Source organism: Trichomycterus rosablanca, chromosome 2 (assembly GCF_030014385.1).
Source record: "Trichomycterus rosablanca isolate fTriRos1 chromosome 2, fTriRos1.hap1, whole genome shotgun sequence".
NCBI lineage: Eukaryota > Metazoa > Chordata > Actinopteri > Siluriformes > Trichomycteridae > Trichomycterus > Trichomycterus rosablanca.
Window position 1 is genome coordinate 55,631,343 of NC_085989.1, and position 27,051 is coordinate 55,658,393.

Sequence of the window (27,051 nt, forward strand, 5' to 3'; positions counted from 1 at the left end):
ATGAAAACTTCAGATGTTCTTCAACTAACTTTTCTTTCATTACATTGCCAAGAACCTTGTGAAAAAAAAGATCTGGTTCAAACTTTCCTACAAAGGTTGTTAATGATGGATTACAGAGCAAGATACATCACCAACAAAGAAATAGCCACTGCTTTAGACCCTCCTTTATCAGATACAGATGAAGAAGAACTTGATAAATTTGATGAGCTTTTTTGCCAAAAGGATGGTGAAAGTGTAAAAAATCCTATCCATCCCATGGATCTTCAGATGGTGGTGTTCCACTGCTCTGACAGTTTCCTGAAGCAACTAATAGTGACTAAACTCTCTCAGTGTCGGTACGCTCTGCCTCTACTAGTGCCAAATCCATTTACTGGAAAGATCAAGTTTCCTTTGTGGACATTTCGGCAAATTACTAAAAGTTGGAAAACCACTGACACTTCTGGTACCAAGATCAGTAAAACCCAGCATGTTTATGAAGCAGAAACTCCAATGGTGGCGTTCTTCAGGTTAGGAGACGTGTCCTTTTCCAAGTCTCAGCTGATGAACAGCTTGATCAATGAGAAGCATCAGACGTTCTTCCACAGATACTGTCTAGGCAGCATTAAAAACCGTCTACTGATGGATGGAGTTGTGGAGATTGCTTGGTACTGTCCATCTGGAAATGAAACTGATCATTTTACTGACTGTGTTGCTTTCTGTAATCTACATGGTGATGCAGAAACCAGTAAGGAACAGCTGGATCTTCTGACTGAAATGTCGTCTGTAAATGTTGTTCTTTTATCTGATCCTAAAAATGAAAGATACAGAGAGATAATACAGAAGTTTCTAAAAGACCCCAAACCACTCATCTGTCTCCTTTCTGAGGATCAATCAGGTGTCACAAAGACTAAGAATGGAAAATACAGAATTGGTCTAAAAGACAGAAACCAATCAGATGTATCTGACAACCTCAGGACAACCATCACAGAGTGTCTGTCCAAGTCATCTTCAGTTTTTAAACTTGAAGATTTATACAAAAACGATGAGATCAGCAAAGATGAAGATGATCCTGAATGCAGGAAAGGAAAAGAAGCTGCACTAGAGATAATAAAACTACTGGAGGGGAAGGAAATATCCACATTAAAGGAAACACACCTGCCCTGTCAAGGGAAGCTCTGGTATGAGTGGTGTCAGATAAACAAAGACTCACATCGACTTCAAGGAAACAATTTAGAAATGCAAAAGAGTGAAAAACAAACACAAATGAAACAAATCCGTGAACAGCAACAAAAAATTGGAGTCTCAAACTATATGAAGAAATTTATTTCCTCACTGAATTCTCTATCAGGAAATGAAAAATCATTTTTTATTAAATGGTTCGTGATTCTACTGGACAAACAAACCTCAGGTGATCTTTCAGATCTTCATCACAAGTACAATGAAACATGGACAAGGGTTTTAGACATCAAAAAGAAACATGATAAATCAGGAAAGATGAAGGCTGAGCAAACAGAACTTGAAGAAATATCTGTAAGACTGAATGCCGCAACATTTGGTCTGGAACACATCTTTAGAGAGATGGGTCAGATATATGAGTCATTTATGTCCATACAAAGAGGTAAGAAAACATCTGGAGAAATAAGTATTTCAATTTTTCCCAAACTTGCTGCAGAACTCATAAAATCTGGTCTTCCACTGGAGTTGATGGATGGTGATGCTGCTCATGTTCCTCTGATTTGGGTTTCAGCAGTTCTGGATGAACTCATAAAGAAACTGGGAGACCAGAGAGTCTTTGTGCTGTCAGTTCTAGGGATTCAGAGATCAGGAAAATCCACCATGCTGAATGCCATGTTTGGACTCCAGTTTGCTGTCAGTGCTGGAAGGTGCACTCGAGGAGCCTTCATGCAGCTGGTCAGAGTATCAGAGGAGATGAAGGAGCAGCTGAAGTTTGACTACGTTCTTATTGTAGATACTGAAGGGCTTCGAGCACTTGAGCTTGCAGGAACATCCACTCGTCATCATGATAATGAACTTGCAACATTTGTTGTAGGTCTTGGAAATCTGACTTTGATCAACATGGTGAGAACCCTGCTGAGATGCAGGAGATTCTTCAGATTGTTGTTCAGAACTTCCTGAAAATGAAGAAGGTCAAACTGAATCCCAGATGTATTTTTGTCCATCAGAATGTTGGTGACATCACAGCTGGAGAGAAGAACATGGAGGGCAGGAGACGTCTACAGGAAAAACTGGATGAAATGACAAAATTAGCTGCTAAAGAGGAAGACAGTGAAGCTGAGTGCTTCAGTGATGTTATTGCTTTCAATGTACAACATGATGTTCAGTATTTTGCACAGCTCTGGGAGGGCAGCCCACCAATGGCTCCACCAAACCCCTCATACAGTGAAAATGTTCAGAAGTTAAAGAGAGACATTTTCAAAAATGCTACCAAGTCTCATAGTATGAAACTCTCAGAGTTTAAATCACGCATCAGTGATCTGTGGAAGGCTCTACTGAACGAGAACTTTGTTTTTAGCTTTAAAAGGACATTTTAGCTTTTAAGGGCAAAGGAGCAACAACCACAACACAGATGAGATCAGACATGCCAGAATTTAATGGTAACAGGTCACAGCTTGAGAAACACATCCTGAAATCTCTGACAGAGCAGGAGAACTTTAAGAAGTACATGGAGTACGTCCACCATCCCAAGAAACACTTTGAATAGTTTATTACAGAAAATGTTGATAAATACATCACTGATAATAACAGCGAGGTTCTGAATCTTCTCAAAGGAAATCTGAAACACAAAGAGCATAAAGTGATGAACGCTGTGAACATCACAACTGAAGAAGTGAAGAAGAGCAGTGGTGATGCAAACATGTGGCTGAGAAGTTTGAAGAATTCACTTACAGATGAGCTGAGCTTAAAAGAAATAACCTGCACTGGTCTGGAGGAAATTACAGATTTAGATTTTCTTCGGCAGGTTGTGTGTGAAGGTCTCACAAAGATGATGTCAGAACAACATAAAAGCTTCAACAGTGTAACCGACATCAACATGGAGAAGTTCAGGAAGAAACCTGATGAGATTCTGATTGAACATCTCTGTCAGTGCAGCTGGGCTCAGTGTCCATTCTGTAAAGCCATCTGCACCAACACAATGGAGAATCATGATGGAGATCACAGCGTCCCCTTCCACAGAGTAAATGGAATCAATGGAGGGTGCTACAGATATACAACAAATCTTAGGGCTGATATTTGCACAACTGCAGTAGAAAGTGATAGACGCTTCCACTCTCGTCATGATTCAGATGTGTCAGTACCCTACAAACAATACAGAACAGCAGGAGAAGAATTTGCTAAGTGGAGCATCACCCCTGATAATTCAGAGCTCCCATACTGGAAGTGGTTTGTGTGCAGATTTCAAACAGACCTGGAAAAGTACTATGGTGAAACATTTCAGGGAAATGGAGAGATTCCCACTGAATGGAGAAACTACACAAAAGAAGAAGCTATTGAGAGTTTGGATTAATACTTTTAATGAATTTTGTCCTTGCCATTTTATGCTATTCTTTAAAATTGAACAGCAAACAACTAAAAGAAAACCCTTAATTATACACCAGATACAAATTTAAGCTATTGTAGTGGCCACAACAGCAATGAACTCCTGAATAAATGTTATGTAATCTTAATGACTTTAAACTGATCAAACGAATTATCATGATGCCGCTGCTGTGTATGGCATGCCGTCTACCATGTCTGTCTAGTAGGCTTATTATTATTGTACTGTGTCTGTTTTTATTGTTGCTATGCTTCTACTAGTTTAGGAACGTCAGGAACTTTTTAATATCCAAGTTTTGATGGAAACGTTGTCTTCAGATGTTTTATGAGATTAAGCGATTGAGAGCTGTTAAATAGCAAGAGGGGAGTATGGTGAGACTAAACGTTTACAGAGAAATTATCACCATTTTACTGACTATTCATTGTTTTATGAAGACCTCGGTGGATTGTACTTGTTGTCCTGGACTGGCCAACCTTTTGTCATTGCAGGTGACCTCAAACCTCTGGATCTGAGGAATCTTTTCGCTCTGTGAAGCATCCTTTTACACCAGAGCCTGTTTCACTCGAAATGTTGGCTGAAATTCTTCAACATCTAAAGCCTACTTATTGTTGGATGAAAAGTATCCAGTTTCATTTATTTAAAGAGGTCTTTAAAGTTAAAGGCTCTAATATTCTTGCATTGATAAATCTATCACTTATCACACTGGCTGCTCTAAATCACGCTGTGGTACAGCCTCTTTTTTAAGAGGAAATTTCTAGATCCTTCAAATCTCTCTTACTACAGACTCAAATCTAAGTTTCATTTACTGGCTAAAGTTTCAGGTAATGTTGTTTTTATCACCCTTAGTTAGTGTCACCCTGTGTGGTTCAATTTAAGTATGCGGTTCGCCAAGGATCCACCTTGGGTCCAATCCTTTTCTCACTTTATATGCTGCTGTTAGGGTCTACCTGTATTAGGCATAAGGTCTCATTTCATTGTTATGCTGATGACACCCGTGTATACATCTTCTTGAGGTTCGAATCTGATTTTCAATTTTAATAATCAATTGAGCCTTTCCGACGAAAAACCGTACATGTGACATTTTTTGTAAAAATCACTTAGGCATGGTATGACATTGTTTGATGTTCTTTATTTAATATTAAGCCAGTCGCTACAACATATTCCGTTAATTAGGGTCGCCATTTAAATTTTAAATAGTGCTCACGTGGAAAAACCGTTTATCTCCGCTGCCAAATATGGACGGACAAGCAGTGGTACTAAGTGCGGCTGACGAAAATCGGTTAAATATAGGGAAAAAAAGAAAGCTGAAAATGAACACATGGAAAGACAAACAAAGAAAGATGCTACGCAATGCAGGAAAACCAAATATTAACATAAAGGGCGAAGAAAAACCAGGGAAAAATCCACCGAAAGACGTACAGTGTATCACAAAAGTGAGTACACCCCTCACATTTCTGCAGATATTTAAGTATATCTTTTCATGGGACAACACTGACAAAATGACCCTTTGACACAATGAAAAGTAGTCTGTGTGCAGCTTATATAACAGTATAAATTTATTCTTCCCTCAAAATAACTCAATATACAGCCATTAATGTCTAAACCACCGGCAACAAAAGTGAGTACACCCCTTAGTGAAAGTTCCTGAAGTGTCAATATTTTGTGTGGCCACCATTATTTCCCCGAACTGCCTTAACTCTCCTGGGTATGGAGTTTACCAGAGCTTCACAGGTTGCCACTGGAATGCTTTTCCACTCCTCCATGACGACATCACGGAGCTGGCGGATATTTGAGACTTTGCGCTCCTCCACCTTCCGCTTGAGGATGCCCCAAAGATGTTCTATTGGGTTTAGGTCTGGAGACATGCTTGGCCAGTCCATCACCTTTACCCTCAGCCTCTTCAATAAAGCAGTGGTCGTCTTAGAGGTGTGTTTGTGGTCATTATCATGCTGGAACACTGCCCTGCGACCCAGTTTCTGGAGGGAGGGGATCATGCTCTGCTTCAGTATTTCACAGAACATATTGGAGTTCATGTGTCCCTCAATGAAATGTAACTCCCCAACACCTGCTGCACTCATGCAGCCCCAGACCATGGCATTCCCACCACCATGCTTGACTGTAGGCATGACACACATATTTGTACTCCTCACCTGATTGCCGCCACACATGCTTGAGACCATCTGAACCAAACAAATTAATCTTGGTCTCATCAGACCATAGGACATGGTTCCAGTAATCCATGTCCTTTGTTGACATGTCTTCAGCAAACTGTTTGCGGGCTTTCTTGTGTAGAGACTTCAGAAGAGGCTTCCTTCTGGGGTGACAGCCATGCAGACCAATTTGATGTAGTGTGCGGCGTATGGTCTAAGCACTGACAGGCAGACCCCCCACCTTTTCAATCTCTGCAGCAATGCTGACAGCACTCCTGCGCCTATCTTTCAAAGACAGCAGTCGGATGTGACGCTGAGCACGTGCACTCAGCTTCTTTGGACGACCAACGCGAGGTCTGTTCTGAGTGGACCCTGCTCTTTTAAAACGCTGGATGATCTTGGCCACTGTGCTGCAGCTCAGTTTCAGGGTGTTGGCAATCTTCTTGTAGCCTTGGCCATCTTCATGTAGCGCAACAATTCGTCTTTTAAGATCCTCAGGGAGTTCTTTGCCATGAGGTGCCATGTTGGAACTTTCAGTGACCAGTATGAGAGAGTGTGAGAGCTGTACTACTAAATTGAACACACCTGCTCCCTATGCACACCTGAGACCTAGTAACACTAACGAGTCACATGACATTTTGGAGGGAAAATGACAAGCAGTGCTCAATTTGGACATTTAAGGGTGTAGTCTCTTAGGGGTGTACTCACTTTTGTTGCCGGTGGTTTAGACATTAATGGCTGTATATTGAGTTATTTTGAGGGAAGAATAAATTTACACTGTTATGTAAGCTGCACACAGACTACTTTTCATTGTGTCAAAGTGTCATTTTGTCAGTGTTGTCCCATGAAAAGATATACTTAAATATCTGCAGAAATGTGAGGGGTGTACTCACTTTTGTGATACACTGTAAGTGGAATAACCGTATAAGTACCTCATGAAGCTGAACGGCTAGACGCTAGCGATTTATTTACTCCACTTATAAAACTACACTCACGTGGCAACATTAATATAACGTTACATTGTGTTTACCCACAAACGATTAGCGTTTATCTGGATGTTACATGTTTCTAACTTTGTTGTAATGTATTATGCTCGCAAGGGCAAAGTGTGTGGAAGTGGCTGTAAGCGACAGTGTGTCAGACTCACTGATACACGCAAGTTACAACTTTTCACGCTGTTTTACTCCAGTACATATGAGAAGCAGCAAGCTTTGATTCTCTCGGGCATGGAACAGGTGAGCCATGTAATTGCAATCTTTAATCAATGCTGACAACTTTGCATATATTGTTACTCCGTTAATGTTGTACGTAGGCTGTAAAACAATGCTTAAGGAAATGAAAGTAAAGTAAACGTGAACAGTTACATTGTAAAAACTGTCTGGTTGTGTTGCTGTCCTAAAAAGAATACATGGCATATTGCATTTAAAAGATTCAGGTGATCCTCAAACTAGTTTAGAATATGTGTTTTTATAGTAGTAGTAAGTAAACCTTCAGTCTTCCCTGCTTAAAACAACTCAACTCAGATAAAAGCTTGGTACTGATCTGGTCAGTTGAAGTGTGCTGGCACACAGAAAATAGTGCAGTACATGGGATTTCAGGTCCAGGGATCAGACCCCAAACTGATCTAAGATTAAAATGACGTTTTACATAGTTTAATTTAAAAACAGTAATCATGCTATTAATGTAACATTAGTGCTGCCTGCATTCTAGCACCAAGTGAGGCGAAGACGCTCCAAGCAAAACAGTGAGCACAGAAAACATCAGAGTTTTTTCTATTATATTCAGCAAGCAGGGCAGAGACTAAATGTTTGCAAGACAACATTCATGTCAGTGTATCAGCTGACAAACAGTCGCTTACAGGTATGTTAGACTATATAAGCTTTATATTGTTAATTTAATGTTCCTATTAGTAACAATAGGAAATTATATAGATATTATGTTCCTAGTTTATTGTTTGGACAGGTTATTCAGGAAAAGTTGCACAAATGTGAGTTAGGGCAAAATGAAGGACTTGAGTCAGACCAGGCTACTGAGGCTAGGTTTCCTTTAGAAGATGGACGAGGCAAACATAAGAATAGGTAATGCACCTTTTACTTGTTATTGTGAGTGTTATAATAAGTGAGTGTATACATTGTAGTGTGCAAAAAACTGGCACAGATGCAAAAGTGGCAGTCGTAGGCTTGTGGTTAAGGAACGAGCCTTGCGACCTGAAGGTCCCCAGTTCGATTCCTGGTCCTGCCAATGATACAGCTTGGGGAAGGCACCTAACCCCTACTGCTCCCCCGGGCTCTGTGGACAGGCCTGCCCACCGCTCTGGGCATGTGTGCTCACTTCACTAGTGTATGTTTATATGTGTGTGTGTGTTTCACTGCACAGATGGGTTAAATGCTGAGGACAAATTCCTCTGTGTGTAAGCACTGTAAGCAAATAGATCACGTTCAATCACTTTAAAATACATAGGCTGGTGGTGGCTCCATAATGGTATGGGTTTGTTTAGCTGGCACCCTAGTACATCTACAAACATCTCTGACAGGTGAACAGTATATGTGTGCCTTTCTGATGAGTTACATCCGTTCATGTCCTGCATTCATTCATATGGGTCTGGCCTTTTCCTAAAAGGACAATGCGCCAACAAGCACATCTAGAATGGCAAATTATGGTTAGAGGAACACTCATCTGAGTTTGGGGTTTTGCCATTCCCACCTAAGGGATACCATGCAACGTGCTGTGGTGCAGAATTGTGGACCGTTCTGAAGAACGTATGGTGTGCGTTGCCTACAGACTATTTCCACAAGCTTGTGTAGTCCTTGCCCTGTGGGAGACCTCCCAAGTATTAGACTGGTGTACCAGTTTTTTTGCTACTTCAGTGTATACTGAGTTGCCAGGTTATTATGTACACCTTCCTTCTATGCTCTTTGGCCATTTTATCAGATATTATTTGAGTTGGGTTTAGCTCCACCAATAACAACTCACCTTGCTGATGTACAGTTATAGCATGCAGCCCATTTGTTAATGTGTAGCCATCATCAAGCCCTCCATCAGAAACATAGAAATTTAAAAAGATAATAAATGTTCTGTCTAAATGTTCTGCCATATTCAATTTTTTATGTCTTAGTTTTTCTCCAATTGCTAAACTCAGTAAGTAAATAGAAATGCTCTAAGATTTTCTGAAAATTGTCATGTCTCCTCTGTAGAAGAACATGTATTTTGGCCAGAAGTGTTCAAACTTATGCATACAACTAAAATTCTAAAATCATCCTGAACCTAATGCATGTGTATCATATTGACCTTTAGGCCACATCGGATACAGTCTGCAGTAAAACAAAGCAATGTACAAATTGTATAAAGAGAAGAATTCCTTGTCTCCAGCTAAATTCTGGCTGTATCGTGACATTTTCAAGCAGCAGAACCTTACATTTGGCCAACCCAGAAGTGACACATGTTCAAGATGTGATGCTTTTTTTATGAAATTGTCAACTGTATCATCCGAAGAGGAAAGGAAAAGAGTGCTAACTGAAAGTGAGCTGCACCATCGGAAAGCTGAGAAAGCCTACACCCAACTTCAGGCTGATACAGAGTGGGCTAAAGTAAACAGTAATTGCCATGTAATTTGTATTGATTTACAAGGTGTCATTTACACACCCAATCTGACCCATTCCAACATCTACTACCAGAGGCAGTTGGCAAATTACAACTTGTGTATTCAAGAACTTGGGACAGAAGAACCAGCAACCATGTGTGTGTGGCATGAGGGGATTGCACACAGAGGATCTGTTGAAGTTGCTAGCTGTGTTTATAAATGGGTTCAGACAAATTTTACTCAACTGCCCATATCCATGGAGCGCAAGCTTGTCGTATATAGCGACAGGTGTTGTGGCCAAAACAACAACTGGAGGATGCTTAATTTAATGTCAATGCTCATATCACGGCGTTACTTTACTCAGATTGAACAGAAGTTCATGGTCTCTGGTCATTCTTTTCTTCCATGTGATCGTGCTTTCTCCGCTTCACGTCGTGCCAAAACAACTTTCCCCGTGATAAAATCGCAGTAACGCACAGTCTCTCGTGGCTTATTGCTTTATTATATTAGCATACCCCTGTATACATGCCCACTATATTATATTTATTTATATTATATTTCTACTATTATATTACACTATTATAGTTTATATATTAGTATATATTAGTTTATACTATTACTGTAACTATAACTATGCCTATTACATTATGCAGCACCTTACAATCTTTACATGTACATACTACTGTCCACCACATATTTGCATATTTGCACTGCTATTTACTTTTCTGCATACTTGCACTATTTTTATGATTATCAGTCCAATTTCTCTCCTGGTATTTATAGTTATATAGTGTTTCTGCTACGTTTATTTTAACTTTTTTTTTTTTTTTTTGCAATGTGGATTTGCTGTCTGTCTAACTATCTATTTAGTCTACTTATATTCATTTGCAATATGCATTTCAGCTGATGATCCTTGGAATGTGCATACCAGACAGAGCCATAGTCAGTATGAAGGGTGGAAGACATGGGTAGTCACTAAATCAAAACGAGGAGCTAGGCCTCAAGCACCAGTTTTCAGCAGACACTATCCCAGGGCATATGAGAGTTCATTGCCAATCAAGAATGAGAAGCACAAGGACCTCATGACAATGCTGGACTACTTACCAACTTCTGCTCGATCTTTTTATGAATCTCTGGAATGTGAATAATAATCAGATTGATCTAAATTTTACTTAATATTACATTGTTTAATATTAGTTATGTTTCATGGGGGTTTTAGTGGTGGTGTTTTATGTATTGTTTATGTAATGTAAAAATCCTAAATTAAATATAGGTTATACAGAGTTCTATTAAAAACTGTATATGCATTCTATGTCATATATAAAAGATTAACAGTTAATTAAATGCAAAGAATCAAAATAAAGGTTAGAACTAATATATTTGTTAATGTCACATATACTGTTTTTCCATTAATTGATTTTGGCAGTGGAGATAAACTGTTCTTTCACATTCTATAAAATAAAACCAATAATATAAAGCATTATTATAAGTGTTATTTCTAATCACCTTCATGAATGAATAAATGAATAAAAGTCTGCATAAAGCACATTTGAGTTTTTTAATGTAAAAAAAGTTGTCCACAGAAAAAAAAAATAAAAAAATTGATTTCTCCCAAACAGGACAAATGGTTGATATATGGTTTTTCGTTGGAAGGGCTCAATTGACTGCTTACATGATATAAAGTTGTATTAACTTTCTAAGCTCAAATGAAGAAAAATTGAACCAATTATATTTATTTATTTATTTATTTATTAGGATTTTAACGTCATGTTTTACACTCTTTGGTTACATTCATGACAGACACACGGTAGTTAATCATTACACAAGGTTCATCACTTCACAAGTTTATATCGAACACAGTCATGGACAATTTAGTGTCTCCAATTCACCTCACTTGCATGTCTTTGGACTGTGGGAGGAAACCGGAGCACCCGGAGTAAACCCACGCAGGCACGGGGAGAACATGCAAACTCCACACAGAAAGGACCCGGACCGCCCCACCTGGGGATCGAACCCAGGACCTTCTTGCTGTGTGGCGACAGTGCTACCCACTAAGCCACCGTGCCGCCCGAACCAATTATACTTCTGATCTTTTGAACAAAGTAAAGAGATTCTCTTGACCCTTTAGTGTGCTATAATAGATCATGTATTAAGAAGGTGTGAGTAGGTGTGAGTTCATTCTTTTAAGTTTGATAAGCAGATTTTTTTTGTCAGCTTCTTTCTTTCTTTCAGTTAAGAATTTTAGCCAAGATAAAGACTTATTTGTGTTTTAAGTATTTAAAAATGGTCATCCATGATTTTATTACTTCTCAGTTAGAAAACTCTTTGAATGTGGCTGTAGACTAATTGTCTCTCCATCGGTTGCAACTGGTGCAAAAAGCAGCAGCCTGTCATTTAACTGGGAAGAGGAAACAATATGCCTGTCTTGGCATCCCTTCACTGGCTTCCAGTGAAATTTGGGATTGATTTTAAGATAATGTTAATTTCTAAGGCCTTAAATAGGATGGCACCATCATACCTTGCAGAACCTCTACAATTTTATATTCATATTCAACTGAAAGCCCCTACATCTTGAAATCTAACACTTTTGGAAACACCAAGGTCTAAGATCAAGAGTAGAGGTGATCGAGCCTTTGCAGTAACTGCTCTGATTTTATGGAATAACTTGCCTTTCCAGATCAGGCCTGCACAATTGCTGGGTGTTTTTAAGTCAATGCTGAAGACACGACAAGATCTTTTTATTTTGGCATTTAATAGTTAAGTGGTGTAATGATATGATTGTAATGAATATTGTTGTAATACATAGTATTCTTTGATAAATCAGGCTTTTGTATGATTGTTTTTTATCTATATTCTATATAGTTTTACGGGGAATAATACATTGATGTTGTACAGCAATTTGGTCAAACATGGTTGTGTTTTAAGATGCTATAGAAATAAATCTTGCCTTGCCTAATCAATGTACTTACACTTCAGTTCAAAAAGTATTCAGACGCCTTGACATTCCTAGCAAACTCTTTAGCAAATAAGGAGATGCAAAGTCTTTTCCTGTGGTTAGCCTCGCTAGTTTCAAAAATGTTATTGTTATACACATGTGCTTAGGTGATCACAAATTATTAATCATTTTCTAATAGTTAGAATAACAGTATTAATTCAATAATAGTGCTTACTTGAGAATTATGATAATTCATTAAGTAATTATTTATTATAGTGAACTGAATAGTAATAATATTTAATAAAAAGTCATAATAGCAAAAATGGTAACTGTATGATTGCATTAATTTAAAAATATGAATCTTTTGTGTTAATGTAATAATTGTAATATAATATTGATTTTTTGATTACGTAACATTTTTGATTAAAATACAGTAGCATCTTTTTCATGACCATGCATCTTCTGACAAGAAATGAAATTACTCACTGCATTATTTAGGGTTACAATAATTGTTGTTGCACACACTGTAAAAAATACTACCCTAAACCTACTCAATACAATTAAGACAACAGATTACAAAAAATACTGTTAAGTAAATATTACTATGCCTAATTTTGAACAGTAATCAATTATTACTTTTAATTGATGCATTTAACTTGGGTAGAGGTTATAAAATATATTAAATAATCAATTTAAATCTATGCACAAGTATTGAGAAGATTCAAAGTGCAAACTAGAAATAGTACTAATAAAATTGAGTTGACTATAAAAGACACAATTAGCCGTATTTACTCAGTAAAATTAAGACAACAGAACAATCATATTAATGATATATGACATATTACATAGCTGTAAATGAGAAACATGAAAAAGAACCCGTTCATAGGTATGTCAGGAGCACCAGCTTTTTTTTTAAATTTTCTGTTGTTTTCTTTCTGGTGTGTATGTGTTCATGTTGCTCCGCTTATGGAAGCTTTGGCGTCATCTGGTGGCACTGAAGGAGTTCTGCCCTGGTTTAACCTGAATATTCCAACCCTTCACCTCATCACTGAACATTTAAAAGATTCTAGTTTCTCTCCACTCCTTACCAGAGCATCTGTTAATGTCACTCCTAACAGTAATCAGTGTTCTTTGCTGCACCTCCCACGTTATTCCCGCTTTGAGTCTTTTGGTTTTGTTGTTTTTAATAAACCTGTTAAATCTACCTTTGAGTTCTTTATGTGGTGTTCGTCTTGTGGTTCCAAGAAACCTTTTATTATAAAAAAAATCCTCTTAATACAAGACTTTACTTTTAATTTAAATTACTTTAAAATTTTTACAATTTAATATATTTTCGATCATTTACAACCCAAAAAAAAAAAAAAAAAAAAAAAGTTGAAAATTCAAATTAAAAAATGCAGTGTTTCTTACATTTACTTGACTTATGTTGCATTGCGGACAGTATGAACCCTAGTATTTCAGGTTTTGTCTGCTCAGTTTAATTTAATTTGTAAAAAAAAAAAAAACATCAGTTCCTAAAAAAGTTGAAAATCATCCCCTCAGTAACAATTTTAATGTCCTTTGATGTGTCACCTGCCAAAGCTCCTACATTACTGCTGCCATAATAATATTAATTATTTTATGATGGTGTCATTTAATAAGTGTTAATTTAATCATTGTAATATATTATTGATTGTTGATTACATCACACGATTATTGAAATAGTTTATTTAAAAATAAAACATGCACAGTTTCTTCTCTTACACAAAATGTAGTCAAACACATAGGACTTACTAAGTGTCTGATTTTCACTGTAGCTATGTGTTAAAGGAGGCATGCAATACCCACTTTTTTTTTTTAGCCTACCCTTGGAACAGGGGAAAGGCTAGACCCTGGGCCTGCTGGGGAGTCCTGAGCTACTATTAAAGAGACACAACATACAGTGGGTCCATTCTCAATAGAGCACGTGTTACATCTACTTCTAAGTCTGCCATTGATATACCACACCCCCATGTCCTTCAGACCACTTCAATCTGGCCACTGCTTCTCAGCCCCACAGCGACCCAGTACTGCTACAGCCCTGGTCATCAGCACTGGTTTCACTCTGGTATTGGCACTTTTCTTCTTTACACTTGCCAGTATACGTTTGGATGCACTGGTGCCATTGGGGCACCTTTCGGGTGTCAGTGCTGTTGGGAATAAAGTTCTGGTCAGGCTCAGTTAATTGCTAAAATCTCCAATTAACACTTACGAACATTATAATCATATTACTATTTACAAAGCAATCAAGTTCCAGTGGGAGTGGTATTACAACGCCAACGCCACAGTATAAAATTAACTGATTAAAAAAAGCTTGATTTATACTAAGTTTATTTTTGCATAATAGAATTATTGCATTTATTAATTCATGTAATAATAGTTATCTATTATAAATAGATGTAATTTAATAATAAAGATTATTTAATGATAGTGAGGAAGCTCAGTGTTGAAAGCTTCTAATACACGTGAATGTATGAATGCTAGAGCACCGTTAACCTCAGTGTTTCCTTACACTTTGTAAATCCAGCTCGTTTCTCTGCTGTCACGTGATTTCAGAGAATAACTGTCCTGCTGTGTCATCGTTTAATAGCATTTAATTAAAGTGAGTGATAACTGTGAAAGCGCGTAGCCGGTGTTTCTGTGTCTTACTTTCACTTTGTAACTCCAGCTCCCCCTCCAGCATTGGGTCTCTGCGGTCACGTGGTTTCAGGGCACGCCTGTCCTGCGGTCTTATTATATAAATCCTGTTTGGCTTCTTTGGATTTCAATGCAACACAGAGAGGCTTCAGTGTTCAGGTAAGATGTTATCTATAATAAACTATATACAGGGTGTGTATTGTATTATACTGATACTTTCTGTTGACACCACTGTATCTGATTATAAAGAAGAATCCAATAACCAAAAAATAGCATTGCAATTACAATATAACATAATATGCTTATACATGCATGCTTAATCTTTATAATAGTAAGAAAAATAATGGTAATTTAATAATAGTGCTCACTTGAAAATTATATTTTAAAAGTTTAAATGTAATAGTAACATTTAATTATACTATCGATGTAATAATATTACTAGTTTCATGATTGTATCATTTAAGTGTTAATTTATTGTAATATATACTTTTATTTGAAATAAATGTAAAATTAACAGGCACAATTTCCCTTCTTACTTAAATGTAGTGAAATGTTACTGTAAATGTGTGTTTGTTTGTTTTTTGCTTATTTTGAAGTTTGCAGACAAATTGAATCGTTTTCTTATTAAATCTTTTCCCTCTTATGCAAAATGAGGCAGTGTGAAAAAAGCACTGCTGTAGACTATATACACTGAGATTATAAACCTATTTTTTACAAACAACATAAGATCACAAATGTGTATTAGCAGGAATTATTGAAAAAAATAGTGCTGTTCAACAAACTCTCATGTTAAATTATAAAAATAAAAGACTGTTACAAGAAAACCATGGAGACTTGATATCTATTTTCTACCAGTTAATCGTAACTAAAGATCAAATGAAAAAAAAAAAAAAAACTACACGAGGTTTTCAGAACTACCTGGTACATTTATCCCCTAATTTCTCCTCTCATTGCCTTAACCACATCCAACCTACCACAAACACCTTTTACCTTTTCTTCAAACTAAGCAAATTATTATTTTTACTAGAAGATCTGGGAATCGAACACAAGACCTTCTTTCTGTGAGGCAACAGTGCTACCCAGCAAGCCACTGTGTCACCGTAAAAGTAAGCAATTTATCATAATAATTAAACAGACACATACATCATAAAATACTTGTGGATCTATTAGGAATTATTGATAAATACTCACAATATATGTAAAATATGAGACTTTCCAAGCTGTTTATTTTAAAGTGCAGTAATCTTCATTATGATACAGGTGATTCAGTCCTTTTTACTTCTTGCAAGTTGTGATGCTCACTATACTTATCTACTATCTTATATACTGTATACTATCACTATACAGGGAAGCTGTAGTCTAGTGGATAAGGTACTGGACTAGTAATCATACGGTTGCTGGTTCAAGCCCTACCACTGCCAGGTTGCTGCTGATGGACCCTTGAGCAAGGCTTCTAAGCCTCAATTGCTCAGTCTGTATACTGTAACTGTAATGTAAGTCGCTTTGGATAAAGGCGTCTGCTAAATGCTAAAATTGTAAATGTACACTTAATCACTCAAAATGACAGTGAAACCATGTATGTAGAGGTTTTTTTTTTTTGGAAACTTTATTAAAAATCAAAAACTAAAATCTCTTCAAGAGGTTGTTCATATTGTGGCGCCGGCAAGTACAGAGGGAGGGGCGTCGGGGCCGCCAGACGGTTATTTTAAGACATTCATTCATACACATAGACATTCATACAACAGACAGACATAGAGCTGTTTATCCAGCCCTTACCGCTGCCACCCCATCCCCAACACTGGGCTACACGGCTATGGTAAGTCAGGATACCACGGCTGCAAGTCCTTCTGGGTAAAGCCGGTTCCGGGCCCCCCAGTGGCGGACGCTACACAGCCCCCTCCCCAAAGGTCAACCGTCCCGGTGCCCTACTCACCAGCGTTCACTGGGAGGCTCTATGTCCGCACCACACCCCATTACACTGCCGAGCCGCCGTTTCCACCCACTGCTGAACCTGGCCTACTGGAACACCACACTGATCCGATCAGTGGGCAGGGCACAGGAAGACGAGCACCGTCTTCTCAGCCGCCAGTAACACATGCCCTTGCAGCAACACCTGGGCTAGCGCACTCACACAGATCTGGCATATTGGCCCACCAAACCATCAGAGCCACCCAAACACCACGATCCCACTTCTGACACCAATGTGGCGCCGGCAAGTACGAAGGGAGGGGCGTCAGGGCCGCCAGACGGTTATTTTAAGACATTCATTCATACACATAGACATTCACACAACAGACAGACAAACATGTTTATCCAGCCCTTACCGTAGCCAACCCATCCCCAACACTGGGCTACACGGCTACGGTAAGTCTGGATACCACGGCCGCAAGTCCTTCTGGGTAAAGCCGGTTCCGGCCCCCCAGTGGCGGACGCTACAATATAATGTTCATATAATTTTGATGAGATTACTCTGAGAAGCAGATTGCTCTTTAAAAGCCGTATCATAAATACCTTAATAGTATAGTATTTTCTTAATAGTGTAGGATAGGTAGTGGCCTCTTACCCACAAAGCCCCATCATCCACATAGATATGCTTTTCTTACATTTTATTCAACTTGAAAAAAAAGATGTCGTTAATCATACAACCTTATGGAGTTTTATTCTGCACCGATGACTTTACCTTAATACGTAGCCGTCTTTTAAATACATGTCGTATGTTTTTTTCCACATCAAAGAACACAGCTATCATTCATTCATTTGTGGTCTGTGCTGTGCTTTGCTGATGTCTGATTTTAAGCACAACATACACTATATATTAAGTATTCACTCACCCATCCAAATAATTGAATTCAGGTGTTCTAATCACTTCCATGACCACAGGTGTATAAAACCAAGCATCTAAGCATGCAGACTGCTTCTACACACATTAGTGAAAGAATGGGTCGCTCTCAGGAGCTCAGTGAATTCCAGCGTAGTACCGTTATGCCACCTGTGCAACAAGTCCAGTCGTGAAATTTCCTCACTACTAAATATTCCACAGTCAACTGTCAGTGGTATTATAACAAACTGGAAGCGATTGGGAACGACAGCAACTCAGCCACGAAGTGTTAGGCCACAGAAAATAACAGAGCGGGGTCAGCGGATGCTGAGGCAATCACTACAGACCTCCAAACTTCATGTGGCCTTCAGATTAGCTCAAGAACAGTGTGTAGAGCTTCATGGAATGGGTTTCCATGGCCGAGCGGCTGCATCCAAATCTTACATCACCAAGCACAATGCAAAGCATCAGATGCAGTGCTGTAATGCACGCTGCCACTAGACTCTAGAGCAGTGGAGACGTGTTCTCTGGAGTGACGAATCACGCTTCTCTGTCTGCCGATCCGATGGACGAGTCTGGGTTTGGCGGTTGCCAGGAGAACGGTACTCGTCTGACTGCATTGTGCCGAGTGTAAAGTGTGGTGGAGGGGGGATTATGGTGTGGGGGTGTTTTTCAGGAGTTGGGCTCGGCCCCTTAGTTCCAGTGAAAGGAACTCTTAATGCTTTAGCAAACCAAGAGATTTTGGACAATTTCATGCTCCCAAATTTGTGGGAACAGTTTGGGGATGGCCCCTTCCTGTTCCAACATGACTGCGCTCCAGTGCACAAAGCACAAGCTCCATAAAGACGTGGATGAGCCAGTTTGATGTGGAAGAACTTGAATGGCCTGACTTCCAGGCCTTCTTGTCCAACATCAGTGTCTGACATCGCAAATGCGCTTGTGGAAGAATGGTCAAAAATTCCCATAAACACACTCCTAAACCTTGTGGAAAGCCTTCCCAGAAGAGTTGAAGCTGCTATAGCTGCAAAGGGTGGGTTGACATCATATTAAACCATATGGATTAAGAATGGGAGTCACTCAAATTCATATGCGTGTGAAGGCAGACGAGCGAATAGTTTTGGCAATATATGCTTTTTCTGTCAGCATTTTATAGCATACTTTATCTTTTCCAGGTGTGATCTGGTGAGCACTGGCATTTGCTATTCTCCGCTTGAACATATTTAAAGGTAAGTCTAACAGCTAAATCTTGTCTAACATTTTCAAATAGTTCATCAAGATTCTTTTCATCCTTTATTTGGTCTTCTCTGTTACATTATCTAAGATATAAACTTAAAATTTTACCTACTGCCATTTTGTCCCCACTGTTGACCACTGGTAATTTCTTCTGATTCCCCCCATCCACCCTATCATGTCCCATACATATCTCATATGTCCTCATTGTGTGTGTCTTTGTGTTTTCCTTGTTCTGCTCACTATTGCCTTTTATATTTTATCAAAGTATTGTTTTATAACTTGTCTGAATGCTTCATTGCTGGCTTTTATAGCTTTACAACGGTAGCTATTGCACTTTGGCATATATTTTTTATAAACCCAGTCACTTTTCTTTTAGGGATTGTTGTCTCATTAATTTGTTTGTCTTTAACTTGTTAAGTGCTGCTACTGTGTTATACCTGCTAATATATTGTCTTAGTTCCCCATTATTAATACATATTACACAGTGACCATCAAGCCATATGTGTCTGTACTATTACTCTCCCATAGTGTATTATGTGATTTTAAATCCCCACAACGGTCCCACAACTTCATCCAATATATTCTGACTCAGCCTTCCACATAAACTGCTCTGTTTATACTTAAACATCAGTTACATCAATTTATTTACTTACATTTATCACTTTATAACTCATCTCAACTCCATTGCCTTTACAAGATTCCCTATGTCTTTCAACTGAGAAAAAAATCCCTTCATATTAAAATCTAACTCTGGTTTTAAATTTTCTGTGTGCAGATTAAGTTTCTCTTCCCAGATTATGTATATACTTTTTAAACTCTTCACCGTTTGCTGCTAAAGTTCTAGCATTTTACTGTAATATAATTGGTATTATTTAGAGGAGGAACCAGCCCAAGTCTAAAACATTTGCTGCATCTTATGTACCTGTATTTTTGTTTCTAGTCTCATAATCTAGTCTTGGCACTTGCGTGATTCCTGATACCTTCTTTACTGCGTCTTTGAGTAATTTTGGTCCGTAGCACCAGAGCCGCTTTCTTACTAACTTCGCACCCACGGTAAGCTAAGTTATTTCCTCACTCCACAGTTAAAACATTTCAGTTTTGCCCCATTTGCACATTTGCCATATTCATGTTCAACATTAATCACAAATCTCTCAATCTTGTGATCAATCCCTGAATGAAACCCCTTCTTGCAAAATGTTAACAACTACCTTACAATCCTTTCTTATTCACACTGTGAAAGTTGCTCCCTTTGTCATTACAGATTCTCTCTGATTTGTTATTTTATTTTTTTTGCTTGTTTCCTGCTTCATCTATTTTTAAACTCTTGCCACCTTCTTGCATCTCTCCCAACTTACTTTCCCAACTCCTTCCCAACACCCTGTACAAGTTCATGTAGGAGGATGCCTTACCACCACACTCAGTACTATGATACCATCATACTAACACCACACACACTAACATGACACATCAATACAACCCCAAATCAAAAAAAGTTGGAACAGTATGGAATGCAAAAAATAAAATGCAAATAATAAAAAAACTTTTTACATTGACTTTGACTTTTATTTGATGTCAGACAGGATGAACTTGAGATATTTCATCTTTTATCTGCTCAACTTCATTTAATGTATTAATAAAAATCCATTCCTGCATTTCAGGCCTGCAACACATTCCAAAAAAGCTGGGACAGTAAAGCATTTATCACTTTCTATGTTGCCATTCCTTTTCACCACACTTAAAAGTAATTTTGGCACCGAGTAGACCAAGTGATTTAGTGTTTCAGCTTTTATTTTGTCTTGTTCTTCCTGCAAACACATCTTAAGATGTGCAACAGTACGGGGTCATTGTTGTCGCATTTTTTTATTTCAAAATTCTCCACATGTTGTCTGTTGGGGACAGGTCAGGACTGCAGGCAGGCCAGTCCAGTTATTTTACAGCCATGCCTTTGTAATGTGTGCAGCAGGTAGTTTTGCATTGTCTTGTTGAAAAATGCTAGACTTCTCTGGAAAAGACAACTTGAAGGCTCCATGTTGCTCTCAGATCTCAGTGTACTTTTCTGCATTAATGCTGCATCACAGAAGTGTAAGCGACCTTTACCAAGGGCACTGACACACCCCCATACCATCACAGACCCTGATACTGACACACCTTCATACCATGACAGGCCCTGGATTTGGGGCTTGTTGCTGATAACAGTCTAGATGGTCCTTTTCATCTTTGGTTTGGAGCACACAGCATCCCTTTTTTTTCCAAATGGGTATGTTGATTCCTACAATCACAATACACGTTTCCACTGTGAGAGGGTCAGCTTAAGCTTGCGTTCTTGGCCTTTAGGCACTGAAATTCCTCCCAATTCCTTGAACCGTTTAATGATATTCTGCACTGTAGAGGGAGAAATTTGCAAATCCCTTCCAATCCTTCTTTGAGGTTCATTATTTTTAAACATTTCAATAATATTCTTATGCATTTGTTGACAAACTGGAGATCTTTTGATCATCTTTGCTCATCAAAGACTCTCAGCCTTCCCTGGATGCTGCTTTTGTACCAAACCATAATAACAATCACCTGTTTGGAATCACATCATTATTTAGTTTTTGTACCTCATTAATATCCTTAACTTTTTATGGAATGTGTTGCAGGCCTGAAATGCAGGAATGGATGTTTCTTAATAAATAAATCTAAGTTAAGCAGACAAAACATGAAGTATCTCAGTTTCATCCTGTCTGCAGTCAAATAAAAGTAAAAGTAATTGTAAGAAACTCTGTGTTTTCTGTCATTTCTCATACTGTCCCAACTTTTTCTGATTTGGGGTGGTATATACAGTATTATTACCAAGCAAGCAGAATACTATAAATGAAACATAAAGCACACAATTGACCAGAACAGTACTAATCTATGCAACACATAGCAACAATCAACCATCTCAACAAAAAGCTATTTCAATCATTATCCTGCCACCTCTTAAACTGGAAAGCCCATACAGTTTTGGCAGGATCTTAACTGGTTAGGAAAAATCCTGGGCAGCACATCTGCTCCACAGGTAAACTTCAGCTAAGCTGAAGGTTGCCCCTTCTTTTATACCAAAACTGTGAGTATGCATAAGCATTTTCGTGCAGGCACTACAGAGGTGCTGGCCATGCACCACCTCTCCCACCCACACAAAACACTTCAAAATTGACTGCAATCAAATAGGTGGCCACTAGCCCAGGCTGTAGCAGTCACTCAAGTATACAAGAACAAGTTTTATAAGTAACATATGTGCCAATGTGTAAAAAAAACAGGTTTCATAAGTGAGTCAGGATGACCCTGACCATTCAAGTAAGCTTTACTTTTTTTTTTATTTATTTACTATGATCTAAATGTTTACACTTGTATTATAGGAAAAAAATGGAGCTTGGAGTAGAAGAACCTGGATCAAAATGTGAAGAAAAGAAAAAACTAAAAGAACTTTTAACTAGACTTCATCTTCTGGAAAAGCAGAAACTAAAAATGAAAACTTCTGATGCTCTTCAACTAACAGCTCATTCATTACAGTGTCAAGAACCTTGTGAAGAAAAAGATCTGGTTCAAATGTTCCTACAAAGATTGTTGATGATGGACTACAGAGCAAGATACATCACCACCAAAGAAGAAGCCCCTGCTTTAGACCCTTCTTTTTCAGAGACAGATGAGGACGAAATTGATGAATTTGATGAGCTATTTGGCAAAAAAAGTGCATCTTTTGATGGTAAAACTGTAAAAACTCCTATCCATCCCATGGATCTTCAGATGGCGGTGTTCCACTGCTCAGACAGTTTTCTGAAGCAACTAATAGTGACTAAACTCTCTCAGTGTCGGTACGCTCTGCCTCTACTGGTGCCAAATCCATTTACTGGAAAGGTCGAGTTTCCTCTGTGGACCTTTCGGCAAATTATTAAAAGTTGGAAAACCACTGACGCTTCAGGTATCAAGATCAGTAAAACCCAGCATGTTTATGAAACAGAATCTCCAATGGTGGCGTTCTTCAGGTTAGGAGACGTGTCCTTTTCCAAGTCTCAGCTGATGAACAGCTTGATCAGTAAGAAGCATGATACATTCTTCCACAGACACTGTCGTGGCAGCATTAAAAACCGTCCACTGATGGATGGAGTTGTGGAGATTGCTTGGTACTGTCCATCTGGAAAAGAAACTGATCGTTTTACTGACTGTGTTGCTTTCTGTAATCTACATGGTGATGCAGAAACCAGTAAAGAACAACTGGATATTCTGACTGAAATGTCATCTGTAAATGTTGTTCTTTTATCTGATCCTAAAAATAAAAGAAATAAGGAGATGATACAGAAGTTTCTAAAAGACCCCAAACCACTCATCTGTCTCCTTTCTGAGGATGAATCAGGTGTCACAAAGACTAAGAATGGAAAATACAGAATTGGTCTGAAAGACAGAAATCAGTCAGACGTATCTGAGAACCTCAGAACAACCATCACAGACTGTCTGTCCAAGTCATCTTCAGTTTTTAAACTTGATAATTTACACAAAAACAATGAGATCACCATAGATGAAGATTATCCTGAATGCAGGAAAGGAAAAGAAGCTGCACTAAAGATAACAAAACAGCTGGAGGGGAAGGAAATATCCACATTAAAGGAAACACACCTGCCCTGTCAAGGGAAGCTCTGGCATGAGTGGTGTCAGATAAACAAAGACTCACATCGACTTCAAGGAAACAATTTAGAAATGCAAAAGAGTGAAAAACAAACACAAATGAAACAAATCCGTGAACACCAACAAGAAATTGGACAGTCAGGCTTTATGAAAAAAATTGTTTCCTCACTTAATTCTCTATCAGGAAATGAAAAATCATTTTTTATTAAATGGCTTGAGATTCTAATGGATAAACAAACCTCAGATGATCTTTCAGATCTTCATCACAAGTACAATGAAACATGGACAAGGGTTTTAGACCTAAAAAAGAAACATGACACTTCTGAAAGAGAAAAGATGAAGACTGAGCAAGCAGAACTTGAACAAATATCTGTAAAACTTAATGCAGCAACATTTGGTCTGGAACACATCTTCAGAGAGATGGGTCAGATATACGAGTCATTTATGTCCAAACAACTTAGTAACAAAAGATCTGAAGAAGAAAGCATCTCCGATCTCCCCAAACTTGCTGCAGAACTCATAAAATCTGGTCTCCCAATGGAGCTGATGGATGGTGATGCTTCTCATGTTCCTCTGATTTGGGTTTCAGCAGTTCTAGATGAACTCATAAAGAAACTGGGAGACCAGAGAGTCTTTGTGCTGTCAGTTCTTGGGATTCAGAGCACAGGAAAATCCACCATGCTGAATGCCATGTTTGGACTCCAGTTTGCTGTCAGTGCTGGAAGGTGCACCCGAGGAGCCTTCATGCAGCTGGTCAGAGTATCAGATGAGATAAAGGAGCAGCTGAAGTTTGACTATGTTCTTATTGTAGATACTGAAGGGCTTAGAGCGCCTGAACTTGCAGGAAAATCCACTTACCATCATGATAATGAACTTGCAACATTTGTTGTAGGTCTTGGAAATCTGACTTTGATCAACATATTTGGTGAGAACCCTGCTGAGATGCACGAGATTCTTCAGATTGTTGTTCAGGCCTTCCTGAGAATGAAGAGGGTCAAACTTAATCCAAGCTGTATGTTTGTCCATCAGAATGTTGGTGACATCACTGCTGGAGAGAAGAACATGGAGGGCAGGAGACGTCTACAGGAAAAACTGGATGAAATGACAAAATTAGCTGCTAAAGAGGAAGACAGTGAAGCTGAGTGCTTCAGTGATGTTATTGCTTTCAATGTACAAGATGATGTTCAGTATTTTGCACAGCTCTGGGAGGGCAGCCCACCAATGGCTCCACCAAACCCCTCATACAGTGAAAATGTTCAGAAGCTAAAGAGAGCTATTTTCACAAATGCTACCAAGTCTCATAGTATGAAACTCTCAGAGTTTAAATCCCGCATCAGTGATCTGTGGAAGGCTCTACTGAACGAGAACTTTGTTTTTAGCTTTAAAAACACATTGGAGATTGCAGTCTACAGGAAACTAGAAACTGAGTTTGGAAAATGGACCTGGTCCCTCAGAAGTGCCATGTTAGAACATGAAGAAAAACTGCACAACACAATTAAAAACAAAAAACTGCTAAAGATTAAGGACAAAGACCTTTATGCTCACATGAAAAAGACCAAAGAAGAAGTGGAGAAATCAATGAAGTGTTACTTTGAAAAGGACAAGGACAAAGACATTTTAATTCAGTGGAAAGTGAGATGTGAACAGAGAATTAAACAACTTCTTAAAGATCTTGTCAAAAATGCAAAAACAAACCTGAATAATTTACTTCAACAGCAAAAAGCTCGAGAAACGTTTGATCACAAAAAGACAGAGTATGATGAAAAGCTCTTCAATGTGAGTAAAGCACTTGCTCTACAACTAAAAAGCACAGAAACTGATGAACAAGTCCTCAGACAGGAATTTGATGAAGTGTGGAACCAATGGGTCACTGAACTGACACAAGACACTCCTTCAGAAAAACCTCTTTATATTTGGGAGGATGTGATACAGATTCTATCTGAAGGTAATGAACAAGCTGCTGTGTTTGAGCGAATATCTCAGGAGGATTACACAAAGATACACAGACTGGGAGATTATTCATGTTATATTTTAAAGAAATCAATAGTAGAGAAAACTGTTGATAAAGTTAAGTCTGTATTTACACAAGATGAAATGAGTTCTTTTGAAGTCCAGGAGTCAGTGAGGAGCCTAATCAACAATGTCATCCAAGAATCTGATGATTTAGTCAAGAAGATCTGCAGCAAAATTACAGGACAGGGGTACAAAAACAGCTACATTCAGGAAATAAGTGACCAGGTCAAAAACAGAGTTGAGCAATATCAGAGTGAGAACAAGAAAATAAAGCTGAAGAAGGAATTCACTCTGGATCTCTGTCTTCATGTGTGTCACCTTGCAGATTCCAAATTCACAAAGATCCACCAACAGTTCAGAGATGAAAATGATGTAAAATTTTACCTGGAAAAGCAGAAACCACAATATTACAGCATCTTCCAGAACTACTGCAGAGGAGCAACAACCACATCAGTATTTGGTGAACTTGTCTACAACAATCTTGTACCAGCCATCCTGGAAGCTGTCTACAATAAAACTGCTATTGATCTGTCAACACAGATGAGATCAGACATGCCAGAGTTTAATGGTAACAGGTCACAGCTTGAGAAACACATCCTGAAATCTCTGGCAGAGCAGGAGAACTTTGAGAAGTACATGGAGTACGTCCACCATCCCAAGAAACACTTTGAACAGTTTATTACAGAAAATGTTGATAAATACATCACTGAAAATAACAGCAAGGTTCTGAATCTTCTCAAAGGAAACCTGAAACACAAAGAGCAGAAAGTGATGAACGCTGTGAACATTGCAACTGAAGAAGTGAAGAACAGCTGTGGTGATGCAAACATGTGGATGAGAAGTTTGAACAATTCACTTACAGATGAGCTGAGCTTAAAAGAAATAACCTGCACTGATCTGGAGGAAATTACAGATTTATATTTTCTTCGGCAGGTTGTATGTGAAGGTCTCACAAAGATGATGTCAGAACAACATAAAAGCTTCAACAGTGTAACAGACATCAACATGGAGAAGTTCAGGAAGAAACCTGATGAGATTCTGATTGAACATCTCTGTCAGTGCTGCTGGGTTCAGTGTCCATTCTGTAAAGCCATCTGCACCAACACAATAGAGAATCATGATGGAGATCACAGTGTCCCCTTCCACAGAGTAAATGGAATCACAGGATGGTACTACAGATATACAACAAATCTCTGTGCTGATATTTGTACAACTTTAGTACAAAGTGATAAACAGTTTTACCCCCGTCATGATAGATATGATTTATTACATTACAAAATCTACAGAACAGCAGGAGGAGAATATGCTAAGTGGAGCATCACCCCTGATAATTCAGAGCTCCCATACTGGAAGTGGTTTGTGTGCAGATTCCAAACAGTTCTGGAAAAGCATTATGGTAAAACATTCCAGGGCTATGGAGAGATTCCCACTAGATGGAGAAACTGCACAAAAAAAGAAGCTATTGAGAGTTTGAATGAATACATCTGA

At 38.5% G+C, this 27,051-nt stretch overlaps 1 protein-coding gene across 1 annotated transcript; it reads left to right on the plus strand.

Annotated features, from left to right (window-relative positions):
• Window positions 1-27,051, plus strand: LOC134302472 (interferon-induced very large GTPase 1-like). Its single transcript, XM_062987588.1, has 7 exons — window positions 1-2,058; window positions 2,163-2,436; window positions 2,532-2,667; window positions 2,746-3,494; window positions 18,846-18,855; window positions 22,287-23,819; window positions 23,880-27,051. The coding sequence occupies exons 1-7, from the start codon at window positions 1-3 to the stop codon at window positions 27,049-27,051; spliced, it is 7,932 nt and encodes a 2,643-aa protein (XP_062843658.1).